This window comes from Vitis riparia, chromosome 13 (genome assembly GCF_004353265.1).
Source record: "Vitis riparia cultivar Riparia Gloire de Montpellier isolate 1030 chromosome 13, EGFV_Vit.rip_1.0, whole genome shotgun sequence".
Taxonomy (NCBI): domain Eukaryota; kingdom Viridiplantae; phylum Streptophyta; class Magnoliopsida; order Vitales; family Vitaceae; genus Vitis; species Vitis riparia.
The window spans coordinates 7815265-7837119 of record NC_048443.1 but is presented as its reverse complement, the minus strand read 5'-3'; the positions used below and the strand labels follow the sequence as shown (position 1 = coordinate 7837119).

At 36.5% G+C, this 21855-nt stretch overlaps 1 protein-coding gene across 1 annotated transcript; it reads right to left on the bottom strand.

Moving 5' to 3' along the window:
* Positions 1 to 6687: 6687 nt before the first annotated feature.
* Positions 6688 to 21855, bottom strand: LOC117928813 (dr1-associated corepressor-like). Its single transcript, XM_034848835.1, has 6 exons — positions 21584 to 21855; positions 17393 to 17465; positions 17207 to 17300; positions 8405 to 8521; positions 8263 to 8320; positions 6688 to 7639 (listed from the first exon to the last, which is right to left on the bottom strand). Exons 1-6 carry the CDS (start codon positions 21614 to 21616, stop codon positions 7070 to 7072), a joined length of 945 nt encoding a protein of 314 aa, XP_034704726.1. The 5' UTR covers positions 21617 to 21855; the 3' UTR covers positions 6688 to 7069.

The window sequence follows — 21855 nt, the reverse complement described above, 5'->3', positions numbered from 1 at the left end:
TGGGGGTGCTTTTGGTTTACAATCTTTACCTTTTGGAGTACATAAATATGGTATGCCTGTCCTTTGGTTTATAATCTTTACTTTAGCAGGAGATAAAGACTCTAGGTTTACATTGTGACAAATCTGAAGGTTTTACAGCATTAGTCATATGGTGGTTATAGCAATATTTTTTGTTCTAGTCATTTCAACCTTCCACAGGGTATGCTCTATCTAGTGAACTACTATATTTTTTTCATTATTCACAATTATTGAAATCTTGGAATATAGGACATGAATGAGCATAGATTTCTTGGAATATAGGAAACTTCAGATTATGATAGCCCTCATGATTCCCCTAGAATGGACCATCTATAGAAGATTTTATTCATTGATGATACTACACAATCAAGATATTTGTTTATTTAATGCCACAGAAAATTAACTTGGAATTTTTTTGAGGTGGACGCTCTAGAACTCTATTATCATCCACTAAATACTCTTCTTTAAGTTGTTGGGACTGGGAAATTGAATATGGGTAGACAAAAGAAATTAAATTTGAGTCTGAATAAGAATTGGGTTTATTTTAATTTTGGAAATCCAAAAGAAAAGCTTTTTAATGTTTACAACATGAAGTCAGCTTGCGCATTGTCAGAGAAGGAAAATTCTTAAAATTGGATTTCATCCTTTTGCCCTTTTTTTTCTTATGCATTTTTCTTTACCATGTGATGTCCAAATAGAGCCTTGATCTTTATTAAGGGTTCACTACAAATCTTTGTTCTTATTTTGGAGGACATTTTCTTTGCCTGACGATTTATTATGTATAAGTTTCTTGTAGTTCCATTCAATAAACTAAGAAAGACTACAAGGTAAAATGGCAATAATGTGTTTAGGTGCTTCTTTATTCAAAGTAAATCCAAAAGAAAAGAAAAATCTAAATTTGAATAATATACTGCCTTATTACTTGGGTAAAGACCTTTTCAGGTCTGAGTCAATCCGTAGCAGGGACGAGTTGATGCCAGCGGGAAGTTGCGTCTCTCAAAGGCCAAAGAATGCAGAGGGGCTATGCGGTAACACTAGGGATAATGAGTGCTATAGTAGGAGGCTTCTCCCTCGATCATGTTATCGTTATTCAAGTTTAAACTTGGCTTCCAAAAGGGAGAATGGCTGGGGAGGGAGTCTCTTGGGCCCAACGGAAGGAAATAATAACGGGCCCACTATGCCTAAGACCTTGGTTAAAGCTCGGCCTGTTAGGGCCTAGATTAAGACGAAAACTGTGGGCTTCCTGCTGGTCCAATTGGTATTCAAGCCCACGAGACTGTAGCGTTGTCGTCCTTAACGTTCCAGCGCGTAGGATCTTTTGCAAAAGAGGTTCCATTGTTTGCACGCTCTCAAGATCCAGTCGAAGTTAGGGCCGGCAGGGACAAGGCTTTCTCTGATGAGGATGGTCGGGCCTTTGAGAAAAAGGTCCAGTCTCTTCCCAACCCTAGCCCACCATCAGCCGCAATAGTGGGCTGTAACTTAAAAGGCCCGTCGTGGTTGGGCCAAAGAATAGGAAGAATGAAGCCCTCTGTTAAGACAAGTTTGTTATGAAGAAAAGAAGATGTTGTAATGAGAAAGGGGAAAACTTCTGAGGTTCAGACGAGAGGCTCTGCGCAGAAGGAAGAGAAGGTCGTTTCAAAGAAGCTATGGACTTTCCTCCAAGTTTCGATCGTCATCAAGGACTTCAAAGTCGCAGTGAGCCTATTTTGCTCGGGAAGTCATCGTCAGTTAGTGAAGAATGTCTAATGGAAGAGGATTTCGAGGCAGAATCTTAGATGGAACGAGGATTCAGAGTGAGTCCTCTCTTTCACTGTCAATCGACAAGGAATTGAAAGCGGTGTTCGAGGGAAGGGACCTCGTCGTCAAGAGGTGAGGCGGCTTTGCGCAATCCCCACTTCGAAGAAGACAAAGAAGGTTTTTTGGGCCGAGTAGGGTCATATCTCTGTGGTTCATCAGTCACAGATTTACCTTCTAATCCAAAAATCAGAGGTAAATGGCTCAACTTTAAGGGGAATTGTGAAATGTCGGTAGTGGAAAACTGAGAGGTATGCATGTCTTCTCCTTCTCAGTCACCCGAGTCTTCTTCTAACCCTTCTTGGCACTTCCTTTGCCAAATCCCTCTAGTCCAGATCTTCCTAGTTCAGTCTCTCATTCTCAGTTTCCTATGGAAAATCAAGTAATTTCTGAATTTTTTTCTAAAAAAGACGTTGTTGGCACTTTTGATAAAAAATATGATGGCAATCTTGTCCGTGATGAGGTGAAGGCCCAGTTTGCTTCTTCAAACCAGTTGTCCGAGAGTGTTAACCCCAGTAAGTCTAAACCCATTTTGCCTAAGGAGGTTTCCAACCTGGATACAGTTAGCCAGGGTGGCGAGTTCCAAATAGATGGCCTGTCCCCTAGGAAAATGGATAAAGTGCGTGAGGTTTTAAGTTCTCTGGATATTAAGGTTTATTCCAGGAGGAAGAGCATATGCTCCACAAGTATATGAGACCTGTTGGAACTGGTTTGGTGGTTTAGGGTCTATGAGGTTTCTCCATGAAAATAATCAGTTGGAATACCAGGGGTTTAGGATCAAGGAATAAGCGAAGGATGGTTAAAGATTTTCTGGAGTCAGAGAATCCGGATGTTGTGATGATTCAGGAAACAAAAAAGGTAGAGTGTGACAGAAGGTTTGTGGGTAGTGTTTGGACGATTAGGAATAAGGAATGGGTTGCTCTTCCAGTGTGCGGGGCTTCAGGTGGGATTTTGATTATTTGGGACTCTAAAAAACTGCGCAGTGAGGAGGTGGTAATAAGATCCTTCTCGGTCTCAGTCAAGTTTGCTTTGGATGGATACAGACTCCTTTGGCTATCCGCAGTTTATGGCCCAAACAGCCCCTTACTTAGGAAGGATTTTTGGGTGGGGCTTTTAAACATTTTTTTGCCTATATTTTCTGTTATGGTGTGTGGGCGGTGATTTTAATGTCATAAGGAGGAGTTCAAAAAAATTGGGTGGTTCTAGTTTAACTTCAAGCATTAAGGACTTTGATAGTTTTATAAGAGAATTTGAATTGCTTGATCCACCTTTACGGAACGCATCTTTCATTGGGTCAAACATGCAAGAGTCTCCTGTGTGTAAGAGATTGTATCGTTTTCTTTACTCAAATGAGTGGGGGCTATTCTTTCCTCAAAGCCTTCAAGAAGCTCTTCCTAGAAGGACATCGGATCATTGGCCCATTGTTTTGGATACCAACCCATTCAAGTGGACCCCAACACCTTTTAGGTTTGAGAATATGTGGTTGCAACATCCTAATTTCAAGGAGAGCTTTAGAAGTTGGTGGAGAGGTTTTCAAGGAAATGAGTGGGAAGGTCACAAGTTCATGAGGAGATTGCAATTTGTTAAAGCTAATTTGAAAGAGTGGAATAAGGTTTCTTTTGGAGAGCTAAATGAAAGGAAAAAAAACATCCTTAATGATTTAGCTAACTTTGATGCCATTGAGCAAATAAGGGGTTTCACTTCTGAACTTCTAGTTCAAAGAGACTTAAGAAAATGGGAGCTAGAGGAATTAATGTTGAGGGAAGATATTCACTGGAGACAAAAAGCTAGGGTGAAATGGATTAAGGAAGGGGATTGTAACTCAAAGTTTTTTCATAAAGTGGATAATGGCAGACGAAATAGGAAATTTATCAAGGTGTTGGAGAATGAAAGTGGCTTATGTTGAATAATTCCGAGAGTATCATAGAGGAGATTTTACTTTACTTTGAAAAGCTCTACGCGAGTCCTAGTGGAGAGTCTTGGAGTGTTGAAGGTTTAGATCGGTCCCCTATATCGGAAGAGAGTGCGTCTAGGTTAGACTCCCTTTTCACTGAAGAAGAGATTTTTAAGACCATTTTTCAGTTGGATAGGGATAAGGCGTCAAGGCCTAATGGCTTTACCATTGTAGTATTTCAAGATTGTTGGGATGTGATCAAGGAGGATTTAGTGAGAGTGTTTGCAGAGTTTCACAGAAATGGGATTATCAATCAAAGCACTAATGCCTCCTTCATAGTTTTGTTACCCAAAAAAAGCTTGACAAAGAAAATCTTAGACTTTAAACCTATTAGCTTGATCACTAGTCTCTACAAGATAATAGCCAAAGTGCTTTCAGGGCGTCTAAGAGGGGTACTACATGAAACCATCCATTCTACTCAAGGCGCTTTTGTTCAAGGGAGACAAATATTGTATGTGGTTCTCATAGCCAATGAGATAGTCGATTAGGGGAGGAAGGAGTCGTCTTGAAAATTGACTTTGAAAAGGCTTACGACCATATGAGTTAGGATTTTTTGGATCACGTGTTAGAGAAAAAAGGGGTTTAGTCCTAGATGGAGGAAATGGATGAGTGGTTGTTTGTCCACGGTATCTTATGCAGTCTTGGTGAATGGAAATGCTAAAGGGTGGGTCAAGGCTTTTAGAGGCTTAAGACAAGGTGACCCTTTATCCCCTTTTTTGTTTACTTTAGTCGCAGATGTACTGAGCAGGATGTTACTGAGAGTAGAGGAAAGAAATTTGTTGAAGGGCTTCAGGGTGGGTAGGAACAGAACTAGGGTGTCCCATTTGCAATTTGCAGATTATACCATTTTCTTTTCTAACACTAGGAAGGAATAATTGCAGACTCTCAAGAGTCTTTTGTTAGTGTTTGAGCATATTTCTAGGCTCAAGGTCAACCTTGACAAGAGTAATATTTATGGCATCAATCTTGATCAGAATCATATTTCTAGGTTGGCTGAGTTGCTTGAATGCAAGGCTTTTGGTTGGCCTATACTCTATCTAGGTCTTTCTTTGGAAGGGAATCCCAAGGCTTGTGGCTTTTGGGATTCAGTGATTGAGAGGATATCGAGAAGATTAGATGGGTGGCAAAAGGCTTATTTATCTTTTAGAGAAAGGATAACTCTTATCCAATCTTGCCTCACCCACATGCCATGTTACTTCCTTTCCTTGTTTAGATATCCGCTTCAGTGGCTGCAAAAATTGAGAGGTTGCAAAGGGATTTTTTATGGTCAAGGATTGGGGAAGGTAAAAGAGATCATCTAGTTAGTTGGGATGTAGTATGTAATTCGAAGGTAAAAAGGGGATTGGGATTTGGGAAGATTTCTATAAGGAATCTCGCTCTCTTAGGGAAATGGTTGTGGAAGTACCCTAGAGAGGGTTCAACTCTATGGCATCAAGTCATCTTAAGCATTTATGGATCACACTCTAATGGTTGGGATGCTAACACTATAGTCAGATGGTCACATCGTTGTCCTTGGAAGACTATTGCACAAGTCTTTCAGGAGTTTTCCAAGTTTACTCTGTTTGTGGTAGGAGATGGGGAAAAAATTCGGTTATGGGAAGATTTGTGGTGGGAACACCAACCTTTGGGATCTCAATATCCAAGACTATTTAGAGTAGTCTCAGATAAAAATAGTCCTATTTCTTCAATTCTCGATTCTACTCGTCCTTCCTCTTGGAACTTTAATTTCCCCCACAACCTTTCAGATTCTGAGATAGAAGATTTAGAAGGCCTCATGCAGTCACTTGATGGTTTGCATCTATCACCTCTGGTTTCAGATGCCAGATCCCGACCTTTATCTTCTTCAGGGTTTTTTTTCAGTCAAATCTTTCTTTCTATCCTTATCCCAATTTTCTGGTTCTCCTCCGGTTTTTCCTACTAAGTTCGTTTGGAATTCTCAAGTACCTTTCAAAGTCAAGTTCTTTGTCTGGTTAGTGGCACACAAGAAGGTAAATACTAATGACTTGCTATAATTGAGAAGACCCTACAAAGCTCTTAGTCATGATATTTGTATTCTGTGTATTAAGCATGGGGAATCAACAAATCATCTTTTCCTACATTGCTTTTTGACGATGGGGTTGTGACACAGATTATTTCAGTTAGCTAAGATGGATTGGGTCCCCCCAAGGAACATCTTTGACATGTTGTCCATCAATTATAATGGTTTTAGTTTATCCAAGAGAGGGATAGTATGGTGGCAAGCTGCGAGCATCACTTTAATTTGGGTTGTGTGGCGGGAAAGAAACTTGAGGATTTTTTAGGATAAAGCATGGAATTCAAAGTATCTTTGGGATTCTATTTATTTCCTTGCTTCTCTTTGGGCTTCTTCCAAGGTTTTTAAGGGGACTTCCCTTAATGTGTTACAACTTGATTAATTAGCAGTGTGTAATTCCAAAGGGTTGGTCTAATATAGAGAGTTTGTTTGTTTTTACTGTGTACTTTCTTATTTTTGTATTCTTTTAGTTTAATTTTCTTTGGTGGGAGGATTTCTCATCCTTCTCTTGTACTTCATTTTTTCTATCAATATATCATTTTGTCGTTTCCTATCAAAAAAAAAAAAAACCAAAGCTGAAGCCATGATTTTAGAGAGATAATCAATAGAGCTTTTAACTATCGAGAGGCCATTCTAACAGGACCTAATATGAAGTATAAACTTTGATAGTACATCCTACAATCCTTCCCTTAGCTTGTTTAAACAAATTAATTCAAGCTAATTTTGCATCATTTGCAAAGCCTAGAGAGAGCAAACACAACCAAAATTTAAATGGGTTCTTGAAACCACAACTCATTTCATACCTAAGTTAGCATCCATCAAGACCCAATTCATTTTCAAAATTGACATGTAAGGCACATCTGGAAAGGGTAAATGCAGGGAAAGAAACGGGAAACACAAGTGAGTTTTAATAACACTACTAGATTAGATAAGATGCTATATTAATAAAACAAAAGAAGAAACTTCTGAATGACAATCTACCTCTACTGAGAATTTCACATACTCTTTAATGCTAATTAAGAGCAAACCCTAATATTTCTCCAATTGTCAGCTACTACCTCTGATAATGTTAGCAGATGGCATTAATAGCCAGCTTAAGATGATACAACCCCTGGAAAAATTGAAGAGATTCTTGGGAATAGGTGCTGCATACCACATACGGTTCATCACATCATGTATAGGCCATCTTTGTGGTTGTTCCTTTTGTCTCCATAGGTGCTTCCCACTAGTCTCAATTCCCCCATAACTAACCTTTTGAGAAGCATGTCTACTCACCCTTCCTCATCATAATCTTCCTCCTCGTCTATCCTAGAATTGAGTTGTGCAAGCTGGACTGGATCAATTGCCATTCTGTCCATTTCAGAAAGTGACCAGCCAGGATACTCTTCATGTTTAGCCTCAGTGGCAGTCTCTGCCGATGAGTCACGGACATCCACTGCTGCTGGTGCTGGTGCTGGTACTGCTGGTGCTGGTGCTGGTGCTGCTGGTGCTGGTGCTGGTGCTGGTGCTAGTACTGCTGGTGCTGCTGTTGCTTTGGTGGCTGCTGTGGCCGTAACATCTTCATCTACATTAGCATTCAGATCAAAGTTTCGAACCACCGGATTTGCACCATCACTCACTGCAGTATTATCCTTCACTAATTCCTTTGACTCAGAAATGTTGGGTATTGGCCTTCCCAAGTTGGGGTCATGTTTACTGCTGTGTGGCAAAGATGTGCAGGGGTCAGATTCTACATCATGTGGAACAGGCTCTCTCTCTATTGCTCGACTGCCCCGACCACGGCCTCTTCCACGTCCCCTGCCTCTCCCTCTGCCACTGCTGCTGACAGGACTCATCTCATGCTGCAGTGAAAAAGTGAAGCATCTCTTGCATCACTAAACAATTCAACATTTCATGGTTCAAGAAACACCAAAATATTATGCATTTTCTTCATGATATCTAGAGCTGCTTAGCATAATAATCTTGGGGAAGAATTGCTTTGGCCAACCCAAAAGGAGCTTATATTAATAAATTCTTTTAGCGTGTCTTGATGACGATTCAATTTCCTAGTTTCAACTGAATTGAGTTTTGAAAGGGTCATTCTGAAGAATGAACCAAATATTTCGGATTTTTCTACCTCATTGCATTGAGCATACAGGTTGGTTATTGAAGACATTAACTTATGTTTGAAGATGCTTTAAAGCTCAGAAGCATTCAAATGAAAATGACTTAAAATAGGGTTCCCTTCCATTCATCAAACAAATTGGTCATAAAAGATGGGTCATCACATAACCAACATATCTATAATTGAAAAAGAATAAAGTAAGTTAAAATAAGGGACTTATTATTTATTGAATTTTTAAATGTTTATTAAAAGAAAATAAGCACCCATAAAATGTGATGACAAAGTGAACACAGAGATCAATTTCACATTATAGATGCTTGGTAAATGTTCTCCAAGTAATTTGGATGTATGTTTACTAACCATCCTGCTCCTTTTAGTCTCTTCATCGCTTTCATTGAATTCATCCCCTGCAGCTTTCCTGGAAGAACAATATTTAGTATATCTAACTTGTTAATCAGCACAGACTATGAAGAATGGAAGAAAAGAAAATAGAACTGCCAACCTTCTTTTTGACATGGTTCGATCATCACCAGCAGCATCAGCATGACCATAGTCTGGAACCTTGCTGACAATGTCCCTCAGAAAATCAAATACATTGTGCCTTTGGACACAATGTTTCCTGCAGTACCAATATAGGAATTAGTAAGACCAATTCAATATATTGAGATTTAAAGTTGTAAGGGCAGAAATAAGAGAACTAGGAAAAGGAACAGTGGGATTTCACATACAAGAAAACAAATGCCAAAAGAATTCCCACCCAAACAAGATAATTCAACAGAAAAGAGCTGAACTGTAAGTCTAAGACAATGTTTCTAACAGATACTTAGTAATCAGGTGTGCATCCATTACACGAGTCATCAATCATTTGTAATTTGATTGACATATGAGAAAAATAGTTTGAAAGGGAAAAAGAGGTGTTGATTAAATGTTAAAGCTCATTCACCCTACCAATCTCTCTCGTACTCATTCTCACCAACATTCTTAATAAATGTTGTGCACAAGAGTGATATCTTTGCCATTTTATTTTGGAGAGTTTCTTTGGTTGTTAGGAAATACTTTGTCAAATTTCTTAAAAGAGAGTAAGAGAAGAAGTTCATACATCTAATCTTATAAATTCCGTTTTTTAGCTATAATAAGGTTTGTTTGTGATAACCATAGAATTCCAGTCAACAATTTAAAAAAACAATGAGGATAAAAAAACCAAGAAATTAATAAATAAATAAATAAAAATGAACGGTTGGATGAAACCCCCGCGTAGTCCTATGAGTCAGGATTCATACACTTGGTGTAAATCTCCTTACATTAAATCATCATATACTTTGTCATGTTCACTTCCCATAAATCACACTGTTAGATAGGATCTTTGTTCCATGTTTGCCAATTATCAAATTGATAAAATGCTAAGATTTATAAATTATCTCATCCATATTTGCTCAAGATTTAGGTTCTATTCTTATTTCTTTATGAAAAGACACAAAAGCTAATGGATTAAATGGCTACTAATATCTGAAGCCCGACCAACTTGATATTTGGTATGAAAGATGAAATAATGGAATTCTATCTAGTGGTACACTTCAACAAAGTTGGACCCCGGAAAAGTTAAAGGGTGTGAGGCGCCTTACATCAGATGTAAATTTATCTGCTCTATACATTGATATTATACAGATATATATGTACATACACACACAAAAAATATGGAGACACATACAAACATACTAACTAAATCAAGGATTGTCCTAGGGCTCATCATCCTTGCTTATGCTTCTAGAATTATTAAATATGAGTAGTGTTTACAAAATTTTATTGAATGCTCATGTTATGGATCTGAAATATGTGATAAGAATATTTAAGAGTCAAATTAAATGGAACATTATAGAAGTTTTTATTTTATATCTTGTCTGTGTGTGATTTAAAGATGTTGGTGATAAACTATTTAGTTCTTTATGTGTTGCATTGTCAGAAGCAGTAGTATATGTCTTGCAACAGACTCATAGCTAGAAGCTTTTCAGTTCTTTCGTAGATTAACACTCAGATTAAGAACTGTTTCATGCAAAGACCAACCAATACAGTGACCTATTATAGGGTTTGAAAAGTGGAGATAATAATCACATGAAGCAAATTGCAGCAACAGTGAGTATCTTCAATGTTGAGCAAATCTTAGTTTTCTGGTTTTACAGCATATAGACATTGACTTCATAATTTTCAGCTTTGCTATTTTGAAATTGTAATTATACATGGTTGACAAAGTAGATTCCTCCCAAAAGAGATTTGATGATTGCAAAAACTAGAGTCACCCAAGAAGCCAACAATATACATTTGCAGGTAAAGCTTGTCATTATTAGCATTTATTGGCAGTATTCACCCATAGCTTGCAGACATGGGTATCTATTAGGCAACATGTATAGGTCAGTATATCTAATCCAGGTGAAATTTCACAGTTCTGGTGGAAATAGTTTTGGGTTAAGAGCTGTGAGGGTCACAAGTTTATGCAAAGACTGCAATTTGCTAAACCAAAGCTGAAGTCTCGGAACAAGTACATTTTTGGGGACATTAGAGAGAGAAAAGAAGTTACCATTATAGAGATAGTTTTGCTGACTCAAGTGAAAATGAGGGGAATTTGTTAACAAGTTAATAGCCTTGAGAATTGCAAGGAAAGCGATTGGAGAATTTACTGCTCAGAGAAGGGGCCCACTGGAGGCAAAAAGCGATGGCCAGGTGGGCAAAGGAAGGAGATTGCAACTCAAAAGTATCATGCAGAAACAAGTGAGAAATAAACAAGAAGACAAAAAAAAATAAATAAACAAGAAAGCGGTTACAAGAGAACACAGGATTTAACATGGTTTGACAATATGTTTACATTCAAGGGAGCCCTTGAGTCCTAGCTCAAGTGGTAAAGGGATGGGGAGGGTTTGTGGGAGATTCCAGGTTTAAGTCCCAATGGGGGAAAAATTTACCTATCATGAGAGGAAATCAGAAACACTATACTCAAAGAAGTAATTACAATCATAAAAATTCTCAAATCTCAAAAGTCTCAAATTACACCCAAAAGACTCACCATTTGAATTAAAATCTCTTCATATAATCTTTCTTGATCATATAAATATTTTATAGAAGGATAAATCTATTTCTATAACAAAATTTCATCATAGAACACTTCTTCTATAATAATATGAAAGTTCCTCATAAAATATTATCCAAATAAGAAATATCCAAGACTGAGAAATAAGCCTAAAAGGAAATTTGAGACACTTTCCAACAATCTCCACCTTGACTCAAATTCTCAAATTTGAAAACATCTTAAATGTATCTTCCCTAAGGTACTAAATTATACTCCTTTATAGATGGGAGTACCTGACCTTCCATCTTCAAAAAAATGAAAATATGAATAATATTTAAGCAATTCTTGAACTTATCCATAAGAACAACTTTGGTCAACATATCATTTGCATTCTCGTGTGTGGATCTTTAATAGCAATATCTTCCCTCATGACATCCACTCCTAATTTTATGATATTTCACATCAACATGCTTTGTACTAGAATGAAGAACTTGATTCTTTGCTAAGTAAATGGAGCTTTAACTGTCACTGTAGCAATATCCTTTCTTTCTCAAAGCTAAGTTGTTCCACAAAGTCTTTCAACCAAAAAGCTTCCTTTGCAACTTCCATAACTGTCATATACTCTGCCTTTGTTGTGAATAATGCAACTACATCCAACAATACAGACCTCTAACTAATAGGTCCACCACCAAAAGTAAACAAATAATCAGTAATAGACTTCCTAAAATTAAGGTCTCCAAAATAATCTGAATCATATATCCAAGAACCTTAACAAATGCACCTTCTCTATCAAATAAAATTCCTAAATCACAAGTACTTGCAAGGTATCTAAGAATCCATTTTACAGTGTACCAGTGTTCCTTTTTAAGATTTACATACTTTCTAACTAAACTTACATCATGCGTAATGTTAAACTTAGTGCAAACCATTAAATACATGAGATGACCAACAGAATCAGAGTAAGGAACTTTTGACATAGACTACATCTTCTTCTCTATACTGAGACACAATTAAGATGATAATCTAAAATGTGCAGCAAAACGGATGCTCACATGTCTGACTTCACTCATGTTCAATCTTTGCAATAATTTATCAACATACTTCTTTTAAGACATCCACAATTTTCTAGCCAGTTTATCTCTCTATATTTCAATGCCAAAAATTTTCCTTGGAGTCCAAAAATCTTTCATATCAAACCCACTAGTCAATGTATACTTCATTTTTTCAAAATATGACCTACTTTTGGCGCAATCAACATATCATCAACATATAAAGTAGAATATGAGATCCATCATTAAGAAGCTTAAAATATGCACAACAATCATACTCACATCGCATATATCCATGAGATACTATGAACATGTCAAAACATTTGTATCATTGGCGAGGAGCTTTCTTCAAAGTTCAAACCATATAAGGACCTTCCCAATCTATATACAAGGTCCTCTTTCATTCGCCATTGTCATAGGGAAAATTATTCCAAGAGAAGTTTGCTATCTTGTACTTAGTCCCAAAAATCATATCAGCTCTGATACCACTGACTATGTGGAAACAAATGAGAAATAAACAAGAAAAGAAAAAATAAATGAAAAAACAATCATAAGAAAACACAAGATTTAACGTAGTTTGACAATGTGCCTACATCCGCGGGTAGAGGAAATCAATTCACTATACTCAAAGGAGTACTTACAATCCTAAAAACTTTCAAATTCCTAAATTAAACCCAAAAGGACTCATCCTTTTAATCAAAATCTTGTCCTATATTCTCTCTTGATTTCATAGGAATAATTTATACAGGGATAAACTTATTTATATAATAAAATCTCACAATAGGCTACTTCCTTTATAATAATACAAAAGTTCTTTATGAAACACTATCCAAAGAAGAAATTATCAAAAACATAAAAATACACCCAAATGGAAAATTGAGACATTTTTCAACACAAAGGTTTTTCACAGGATCGTTAATTGGAAAAGGAACAAAAAGTTTATCAAATCGTTCATGAATAAAGAACATTTAGTGCTAGGCAACCAAGATAGAATTTAAAATGAAATTTTAAGATTTTTAAAAAAGTTATATAGTAGGTATTTATAGGATTCTTAGAGGATAGAAGGATTTGATTGATCCCTTATTTTTGAACAGCGTGATATCTGGTTGAATTATCCTTTTTCGAAAGAGGAAGTTCATGAAGTAGCCTTTCAATTGGACAAGGAAATGGCTCTCAACCATAATGGTTTCTCCATAGCTGTGTATCAAAAGTGTTGGGATGTGATTAAGGAGGATTTGATAAAAATTTCTACAACAGCGGGCACATGAATAAGAGTACTAATGCCAACTTTCTAACGCTGGTGCCTAGACCATTAGAATATCTTATTTTAGACACCATCAGTTTGGTCATAAGCCTCTACAAGACAATAGCACCATGTTTTGTCACACCACATTGAAAGGGTGCTATATGAAACTATCCATATTTTTCAAGGAGCTTTTGTTGAAGAGAAAGAGATTTTGGATGTTGTCTTAGCAGCAAGTGAAGTAGTGATTGAGAAAAGATGCCTCGGTAAAGAAGGCATGGCTTCCAGATTGACTTTGAGAAGGCCTACAATCACGTTTGTAAGGATTTTCTGGACCATGGTTTGGAAAGAAAAAGCTTAATTTAAGACGAAGGTGTTGAATTAAGGGTTTTTTTGTCTTCAATTAGTTTTATTGTTTCAGTAAAAGGTTATGCCAAAGGGTGGGTTAAGGCTTTTAGAGGATTGAGATGCTCTCCACCTTCCTTTTTATTGTTGTGGCCAATGTTTTGAGCAAAGTCTTATGAGAGTTGAGGAGAATTGAATCTTGGAAGGTTTTTTGGTTGGTAGAAGTAAGATTTTTTTATAAGAGCTAGACTAGAAGATCTATAAAGCCTTAAGCTCATTTTGTTGGTCTTTAGACACATTTTAGGTCTTAAGATTAACTTAAGAAGAGTGACATTCTAGGTACCAATGCAAGTTAAACTCATATTACTAGTTTAGCAACCTTGCTAGGGTGTGTAGCCTCAAATTGACCCCTCGTATTTGGGTCTCATCTTGGGAGGAAACCCTAGAACTACTTCATTTTGGGATCCAGTACTTGATAGGATTTCCCATACATGGGATGGTTGGAAAAAAGCCTTCTCACCCCTTAGAGGTAGAATAACCCTAATATAGTCTTGCTTTTCACTCTTACCCATATATTTATTGTCAATATTTAAGATCCCTTCTAAAGTAGCACTTAAAATTGAGAAAATTATAGATGGATCTAATTTGGTTGAGAGTAGGAGAAGGAAAGAGGGAACACCTCATTAGTTGGGACCAAATGTGGAAACTTAAAGGGTATGGGGGTTGGGTCTATGGAAGATTTCTAAGAGGAATAAAGTCCTCTAAGGGAAGTGACTATGGAGGTTCATGAGGGAGACTTGCACTTTATGACATAGGGCCATCTTGAGCATCTACAGGTCATGCTCCAGTGGTTGGGATGATAATAGTACAGTCAAGTGGTAGCACTCTTACTCATGGAAAGTCATTTCACAAGTTTTCTCAGATTTTTCCGATCATACTTCTCTTTTTGTTGGAGATGGCTCGCAGATCTGCTTTTGGGAAGATTTATGGTACATAAACCAGCCACTTTGCACTCAATTTCCTAACCACCAAAGAATTTTGAGTGAGAAACTCCTTTGTATCATCCATTCCTGATTCTTCAAGAATGTGATGGATTAGGTATTTAGCATTGTTGGGATGGATTGGGTTCTTTGAGAATGTGACAGATATGTTGTTTATCTCTTTTAGAGGGTTTGGGAGTGTTTTGACATGTGGTTTCCCTTTAGTTGTGATGAAAAATTTGAAGGGAGATAACTATGATGAATTTTTACGAGAAATAATTTGGAATCTGATACATTTTTATTCATCCTTCTAGGCTTCTTCCTCTTCAGTTTCTAAAGATACTCCAGTGAACATTCTACAACTTGATTAGACTATGGTTTGCAGGTCTATGATGGCAGATTGTAAGATCTTGTCAGCATTGACTCACCTATGGGTGTCTCTAGGTAACCCAAGCCAACAAGGAATTGGAGGTGTCATTAGGGATGACCATAGGTAAGCATTGAAAGCCTTGTCTAAGTCAACAGGAGAAGGTTGAGGCAGAGATCTTTAGCTCTTGAAGGTTTATTGCAACCCAAGGCTTTGGTTGCTATGGTGATCTCATGGGTATCTAAGTTGGAGAGAGGTCCTTGGAAACACAACACGTGGCTCCATAAAATCCTAAATCTAGCTGGCAGCTTGCATTGTTCCTTCTCTTAGTCCCCTTGTTCAACTAGTGAAATTACTAATCGTTTAGCTAAATGGGGAGCCAAGCAGATAGTTACTTTTATAGCAAAGTTTTTGCCCCCTTCAATTGTACACCATTGCATATTTTGTAAATGTTGTCTCATACTTGTTCAGAATAGTTATTTTGCAACTCTTGTTAGATTTCCTCTTTTTGATCATCCTTGTGTTTTTAGTAGGATTTTTCATCCTTCAGTTAATACTTAAAGTTCATATCAATGAATAGTTAGTTGATGATTAGACAAATAAATAAATAAGTAAAAAATTGTGTTCAGTGCTCTTTAAAGATGAACACAAATTGGTCGTGTCACTAACTTTAAATGATTTTATTACCATAAACAAGGGTATACAGTTTACCATGACTCCTTCCCTTAAACGGGACTGTAAGAGGCAAATGCTGAATCTATATAAGAGTTTGTCATATGATTTTTTCAAGATCTATACCCTAGAAGATGAATTGTAATAAAAGGCTGAATCACAAAAATCAATTATTTCATTCTGCTTTCAAATTTCTTTAAATGGGGGGAACTGTATGGTTGATGGAATTGAAATCACAAAGTTAAAGATTATGCCAATCACATGGTCAAAAATAGTTTAATAACATCAGTTGGATCAGGCCCCACGATCTAATCAATTCTTTTTGATAGATTAGCATGCAAAAATTAAAACGATAATCAATACTCCTTCCAATGCATGGGCATCATGTTTGGAGTCTAGAACAGACCCACCATCTGATAGGGCCCCACTTATACATCAAATAACATTAAAAAATAACATTAATTTGATGGGTTGACCCTTTGTATAGCAGTTAGTTAAAATTCATTAATGCTTTCACTTTTCTTCAGGCATATGGTTTTAAAATGATATATCAGATGCTGAAAGCTTGCTCACCCAGACTAGACCTTTTTGTATGATTTTCACATAGTTTATCCCTGTTGATCAATTCACAAATAGATGAACTAAACAGTACCTATCATATGGTGATTTCAAATCAATGTGAACTGATTAGCAATTAATATAACTGCATGAAATTTATTGTAGATAAAGCACATCCATGTAAACTCTCCTATATGTTAAAGTTGTTGCTGCAAGATAATGAAAAGGGCACAGCGAAAATAAATTAACAAGGCTAGAGTAGCAAACAAAACATATTCCTGTAAAATCTCATACATAGCCAAAGTTACAAAATATGGTAAAATTGGAATATCAAATCAGAAATTTTGATAGTGAAATATTATTATACACCATCATCTTCTTTAGTAACAAAGGAAATATGTTAAAGAGGGATTTTTAAGAATGGGGTGGAAATTCTTATGACATAACACCAAACAGCACCTATAACTCTAAGATAATAAAATGTTTTAATGTGGCATTCAAAGACCAATGAAAGAAGCCAGCCTTTACTTCTGTTGTTTTACCACCAATAGACCAGGTTGCATTGTAATAAGAATAGCAAGAATGGGCAAAATGAGCTTACCCTTAGGCTATGTTTGGTTCCAAGAAAATTTGAGGGAAATGTGAAGGAAAGAAAATAGAAAGAAGAAGTGGAAGGAAAAAAAAAAAAAAGGAAAGTAAAAAATGTATTCATAATCAATAAATTATTTTTATATGCTTTTTCAAACTCATTTCACTTATTTTCCTCCATTACATAAAGATATAATAATTTTAAAATGTATAAATTTCTAACAAATTTTAATTACATTTGATTTTCCTTTTTATTTTCCATAGTGAAACCAAATATGAGAAAACCATTTTCCTTAGCATTTTTTTTCTTTCCTTAGTACTTTCCAAAGACCAAACATAGCCTAAAGAAACTAGCCCTAAAATGCATGGATATTCTGAAAGTTTTGAGTAAACACGATGCATTCAATAAAAAGTCAAAACAATTAATTGTAATACTTCACTTACAAATGCAATGAACTCATAGTCTTTGCTCCTCTCTGAAGGGTTATATCATAGGTACGGTCACAAAGGTCTTGCAAAAATAATTCCAATGCTTTAGCTGCATCAAATAAATACAATACAGTTCAAGAAACAGAAGGTATAGGCTAAGAGCTTCAAAGACTAAAAGACAAGACAGTCACAGCTACTCACAAACTAAAACAGGCACTGCCAGTGCAATCTTCCCAACATCTTCATCAGCTTGCATTATCTTTTTAATCCGAGCCTGCCAAATTGATGCTTTCCATCGGTTAACATGGGTTTATAAATTAAAAAAGAGAATAAATATATAAATGAATAAAATTAAGTAAAAACCTCAACTCTTTAGAAGCCATACACCACATGCATAAAACTAAAAGAAAATAAACAATAAATAAATAGATTAAAAAAAACAGAAAAAAAAAAAACTCAAGTAGAATTGTCTTTTGTTATTTTTCCTTGCATGGAAAGACCAAGCATGCTGCAGCCAAGGCTAAAACGAGGGTTTCTGCAGGTTGAGTTCAATCTTATATTGAAGTAAACATGACCTAAGAATGAAGGAAAATGAGTTGCCTGTGACACTTGGACACCATTGTGATTTCATTGCATTGAAATTATCTTATCACCAAATGCCACTTTAAATTGTTATGCAAAAGCAATAGTCTAGATCATACTTTTGAAAGGATTCCATCTAGTGTACCAACAACATAAGCATATTTATTGCTTAAGCTCATGAAAAATAAATAAATATTGCAGAGAAACTCATTCCATGTTCAGGGTAAAAGGGGGTTTAGGGTTTGGGAAGATCTCTTTAAGGAATCTCGCTCTTTTAGGGAAGTGGTTGTGGAGGTATCCTAGGGAGAGTACAGCTCTATGGCATCAGGTCATTCTAAGCATTTATGGGACACATTCTAATGGTTGGGATGCCAACACTTTAGTTAGATGGTCACATCGTTGTCCTTGGAAGGCTATTGAACAAGTCTTTCAGGATTTTTCCAAGTATACTCGGTTTGTGGTAGGAGATGGGGAAATAATTCGCTTTTGGGAAGATTTGTGGCAGGGGGACCAACCTTTGAAATCCCAATATCCAAGACTATTTAGAGTAGTCATGGATAAAAATAGTCTTATTTCTTCAATTCTCGGTTCTGCTCGCCCTTTCTCTTGGAACTTTAATTTCCGTCGTAATCTTTCCGATTCTGAGATAGAAGATCTAGAATGCCTCATGCGATCTCTTGATTGTATGCATTTATCCACCTCGGCTTCAGATGCGAGATCTTGGTCTTTATCTTCTTTAGGATTGTTTACAGTCAAGTCTTTCTTTATAGCCTTGTCCTAAGTGCCCGATTTATCTCCTTGTTTTCCTACTAAGTTTGTATGGAATTCTCAAGTCCCTTTCAAAGTTAAGTCCTTTGTCTAGTTAGTGGCACACAAGAAGGTAAATACTAATGACTTGCTATAATTGAGAAGACCCTACAAAGCTCTTAGTCCTGACATTTGTAAGTTGTGCATGAAGTAAGGAGAATCAGCAGACAACAAACCATCTTTTCCTACATTGTTCCTTATCCATGGGGTTGTGGCACAGATTATTTCAACTAGCCAAGATGGATTGGGTTCCTCCGAGAAGCATTTCAAACATGATGTCTATCAATTATAAAGGTTTTGGCGCTTCCAAAAGAGGGATAGTTTTGTGGCAAAATACGAGCATTGCTTTAATTTGGGTTATGTGGCAGGAAAGAAATGCTAGGATATTTGAGGACAAAGCTAGGAATTCAGAAAATTTATGGGATTTCGTTCACTTCCTAGCTTCTCTTTGGGCTTATTGTTTCGTGGATTTTAAGGGCATTCCCCTTAACGTGTTACAAATAGATTGACTAGCAATGTGTAGTTCCAACAGGATGGTCTAGCCAAGAGAGCTTGTTCGTAGTTTTTATAGTGTAGTTTCTTGTTCTTTTATTGTGTTGTTTAGTTTTATCTTTGGTGGGAGGATTCCTCATCCTTCTTTTGTACTTCTTATTCTTTCGATATATATATTTGTTGTTTCCTATCAAAAAAATACTAACAAGGTAGGCTCAAAAGAAAAAGTGTCTTCACAAAGAACTTCAAAGTGCTTGACAACCATCTTTCTTCAAGCTTTCTTCAGCAATGTTACCTTGTACCAAAATATGCTTGTTATATCATCTCCTAATGCGGACACTTGAAGAATCAAACATATTTACCACACATTTCATCCAAGTGGCTATAGATTTCTTTTGTTGTCAAGTGACATCTTCAAGTTTGATCAACAACTTATAATTATTTCAAGCTCATGCAAAACATTTTTCCTTTGCTCAAATCCTTCACCATTCCAAAACGTCTCTATCCTCGCATCAAACCAAGAAATCATCTTCAATTATTTACTCTTCTGAGCATTTCAATGCTTGGAGATATAATTACCACAAATATCTAGCTTCCCCATGGTGTTTCAACTTTCAAGTGAAAATGTCAAATAAGATGCATCAAATGGTAGTGGAATCTATTGGCATTTAAATCTTAATGTGCATGGAATCCAATAAATTGGATGTTGAAGGCAGCAACCCATAAAAAGCTTTGGCATGGAGAGGTACATGAAATCAGGCACGCACAAATAAAACAGAACCCATATGACTCAGTGGAATTCCATAAGAGGTTGACCACTTGGAGGATCAGTATGGGTCACCCAGTCAACCATAGAAATAATTCTTACAAGAAAAGGTAGTCCATGCAGAAACTTACATTCACACAAGGAGGTTCATACCACTTGTACTCAAAGATCAACAATTAGGGCTTCATACACCCCATCTAGAGGTAAGGTTCACCCAATTTAATGTTGTGCAAGGGAATCTATGAGACAATACAGGAGATCTGCAATGTGAACCACACAAGGGAACCTATGAAACAATGCAGGGGTCCTGCAATTTAATTCATACATGGGAAGACAAGGTAGCCTGAAGAATTCACACTAACGACACCAAAAGAATTAACAAGATAAAGAAGGAAATCCTTCATTTGAACATGAAGCTAGTTGAATGCCCAAAATAAATTATATAAAGGAAAATCCCTTCCTTTGCAAGGATCTTCACCAGAAGAAATCCTTCCCCAGGAAAGAATTGGAATTTCAAAGTCATGCTCTAAAAGGAAATCTATAACTCAATGAGGAAAATCTTGTCAGAACATAAATCAATAAGGAAAATAGCCTATTCCATACCTCATCTAAATATCACAAAGAAATAACACCTAAATAAAGAGCTGCAGCAGTATTTATTAATTCACCCTAGTTAGCAGGGACCTTGACCTATTTATTAATGATGAAGGGAGCCAAATACTAACTAAGAAAGTATGAAAAAGCTAATTCACCTAAAAGAATTGCAAAGATGGTTTGCACAAATAGTCCATATTTTATACTTTAGAATTGACAAGTAAATATATAACCATATATCAAAACAGAAATGAAAATTCTGCAAGTCAATCAAGAAAACTGAGCTTTAATATATCTAGGAGGGGAATCGCCGCAAAGGACACAAGACATGAAGCTGTATCACACCCATGGTTGGCCAAACGATTTCTCACCATATCACTCAAGCTCCTTTAACTATCATTTGAGCCCCAATTGGATTCAACACCAATTTGCAGATTGATTAAAAACAGTATGGCTTATCACTCCAAAACATGGAACTCATCAACCAGCCAATAAGCCAGGCCAGAAGCCCCAAAAGCCGACCCAACCCTACAACATAATTCCCCCCATTAATTCACCCAAATATCAGTGTTTACTGTTTTAAGCAAGGCGTCATAAAGGCAATTCAGCTCATCCCAAAAGAATCCCAAAGATTCCAACTAAAAACCACGAAATTACAGCTGGATTCAAAATGTAACAAACATGGAATTCCCTGGAGATACAACATAACCTAAACTAAGCCGAATCATCCATTATCCAATCAAATTAACATTCTCACCCATAAAAATCCCAAACCCTAATCACAGTCCTAGAGAAGAAACGACCCCTATATCAAAAACAGAATACAACCCAGATCATAATTTTCCCCAAAATCAAATACCCACAAACTAATTTCAACTCTAAGCTAAAAAATGGAAATGAAACCAATCCAATTTTAAAAAGAAAACAAAACGTAGATCACAAATATACCCGCAAAACCCCCAAAATGAAAAACCTAACAACAGATCCCATTTTCAGACTACCACACAAAATCAGCCCCATAAACAACACCCAGAACGCCGCATAACCCAAAAGGAAAGAAACTACAAAATAAGATCAACCCATCGGTCAATCAATCAATCAATCAATCAATCAAATAATCGATCAAAAAAGCAGAAAAGAAGAGGACTTACAGCCGGGAAACGGGTATCGAGCTTCTTCCTCATGGCGTCAGATTTGGAGCATTAAAATATTAAATAAAGAGACAAAAATTTGAAAAAAAGAATCGATTTTTTCATACCCAAATGATTGCTTTCATCTATATAATTTATACATATAAAATCTATCAGACTCTACGACTACAAACTCCGTTTCAGATCCCAAAAGTGCTCACGCAGAGCTTTTCCTTGCTATTAACAGACATCGGTCCGTTCAGTTCGAACGGCCCGTGCAATAAACCGGATCT

What these genes read in the sequence shown, in the direction of transcription:
- LOC117928813 (XM_034848835.1), bottom strand. Translation starts at nt 21,616, where the DNA reads ATGAGGAAGAAGCTCGATACCCGTTTCCCGGCT. An exon ending in GGCAGTGCCTGTTTTAGTTT is followed by an intron (nt 17,301 to 17,392) that starts GTGAGTAGCTGT and finishes TATTTGATGCAG; the next exon opens with CTAAAGCATTGGAATTATTT. An exon ending in ACTATGAGTTCATTGCATTT is followed by an intron (nt 8,522 to 17,206) that starts GTAAGTGAAGTA and finishes TTGGTACTGCAG; the next exon opens with GAAACATTGTGTCCAAAGGC.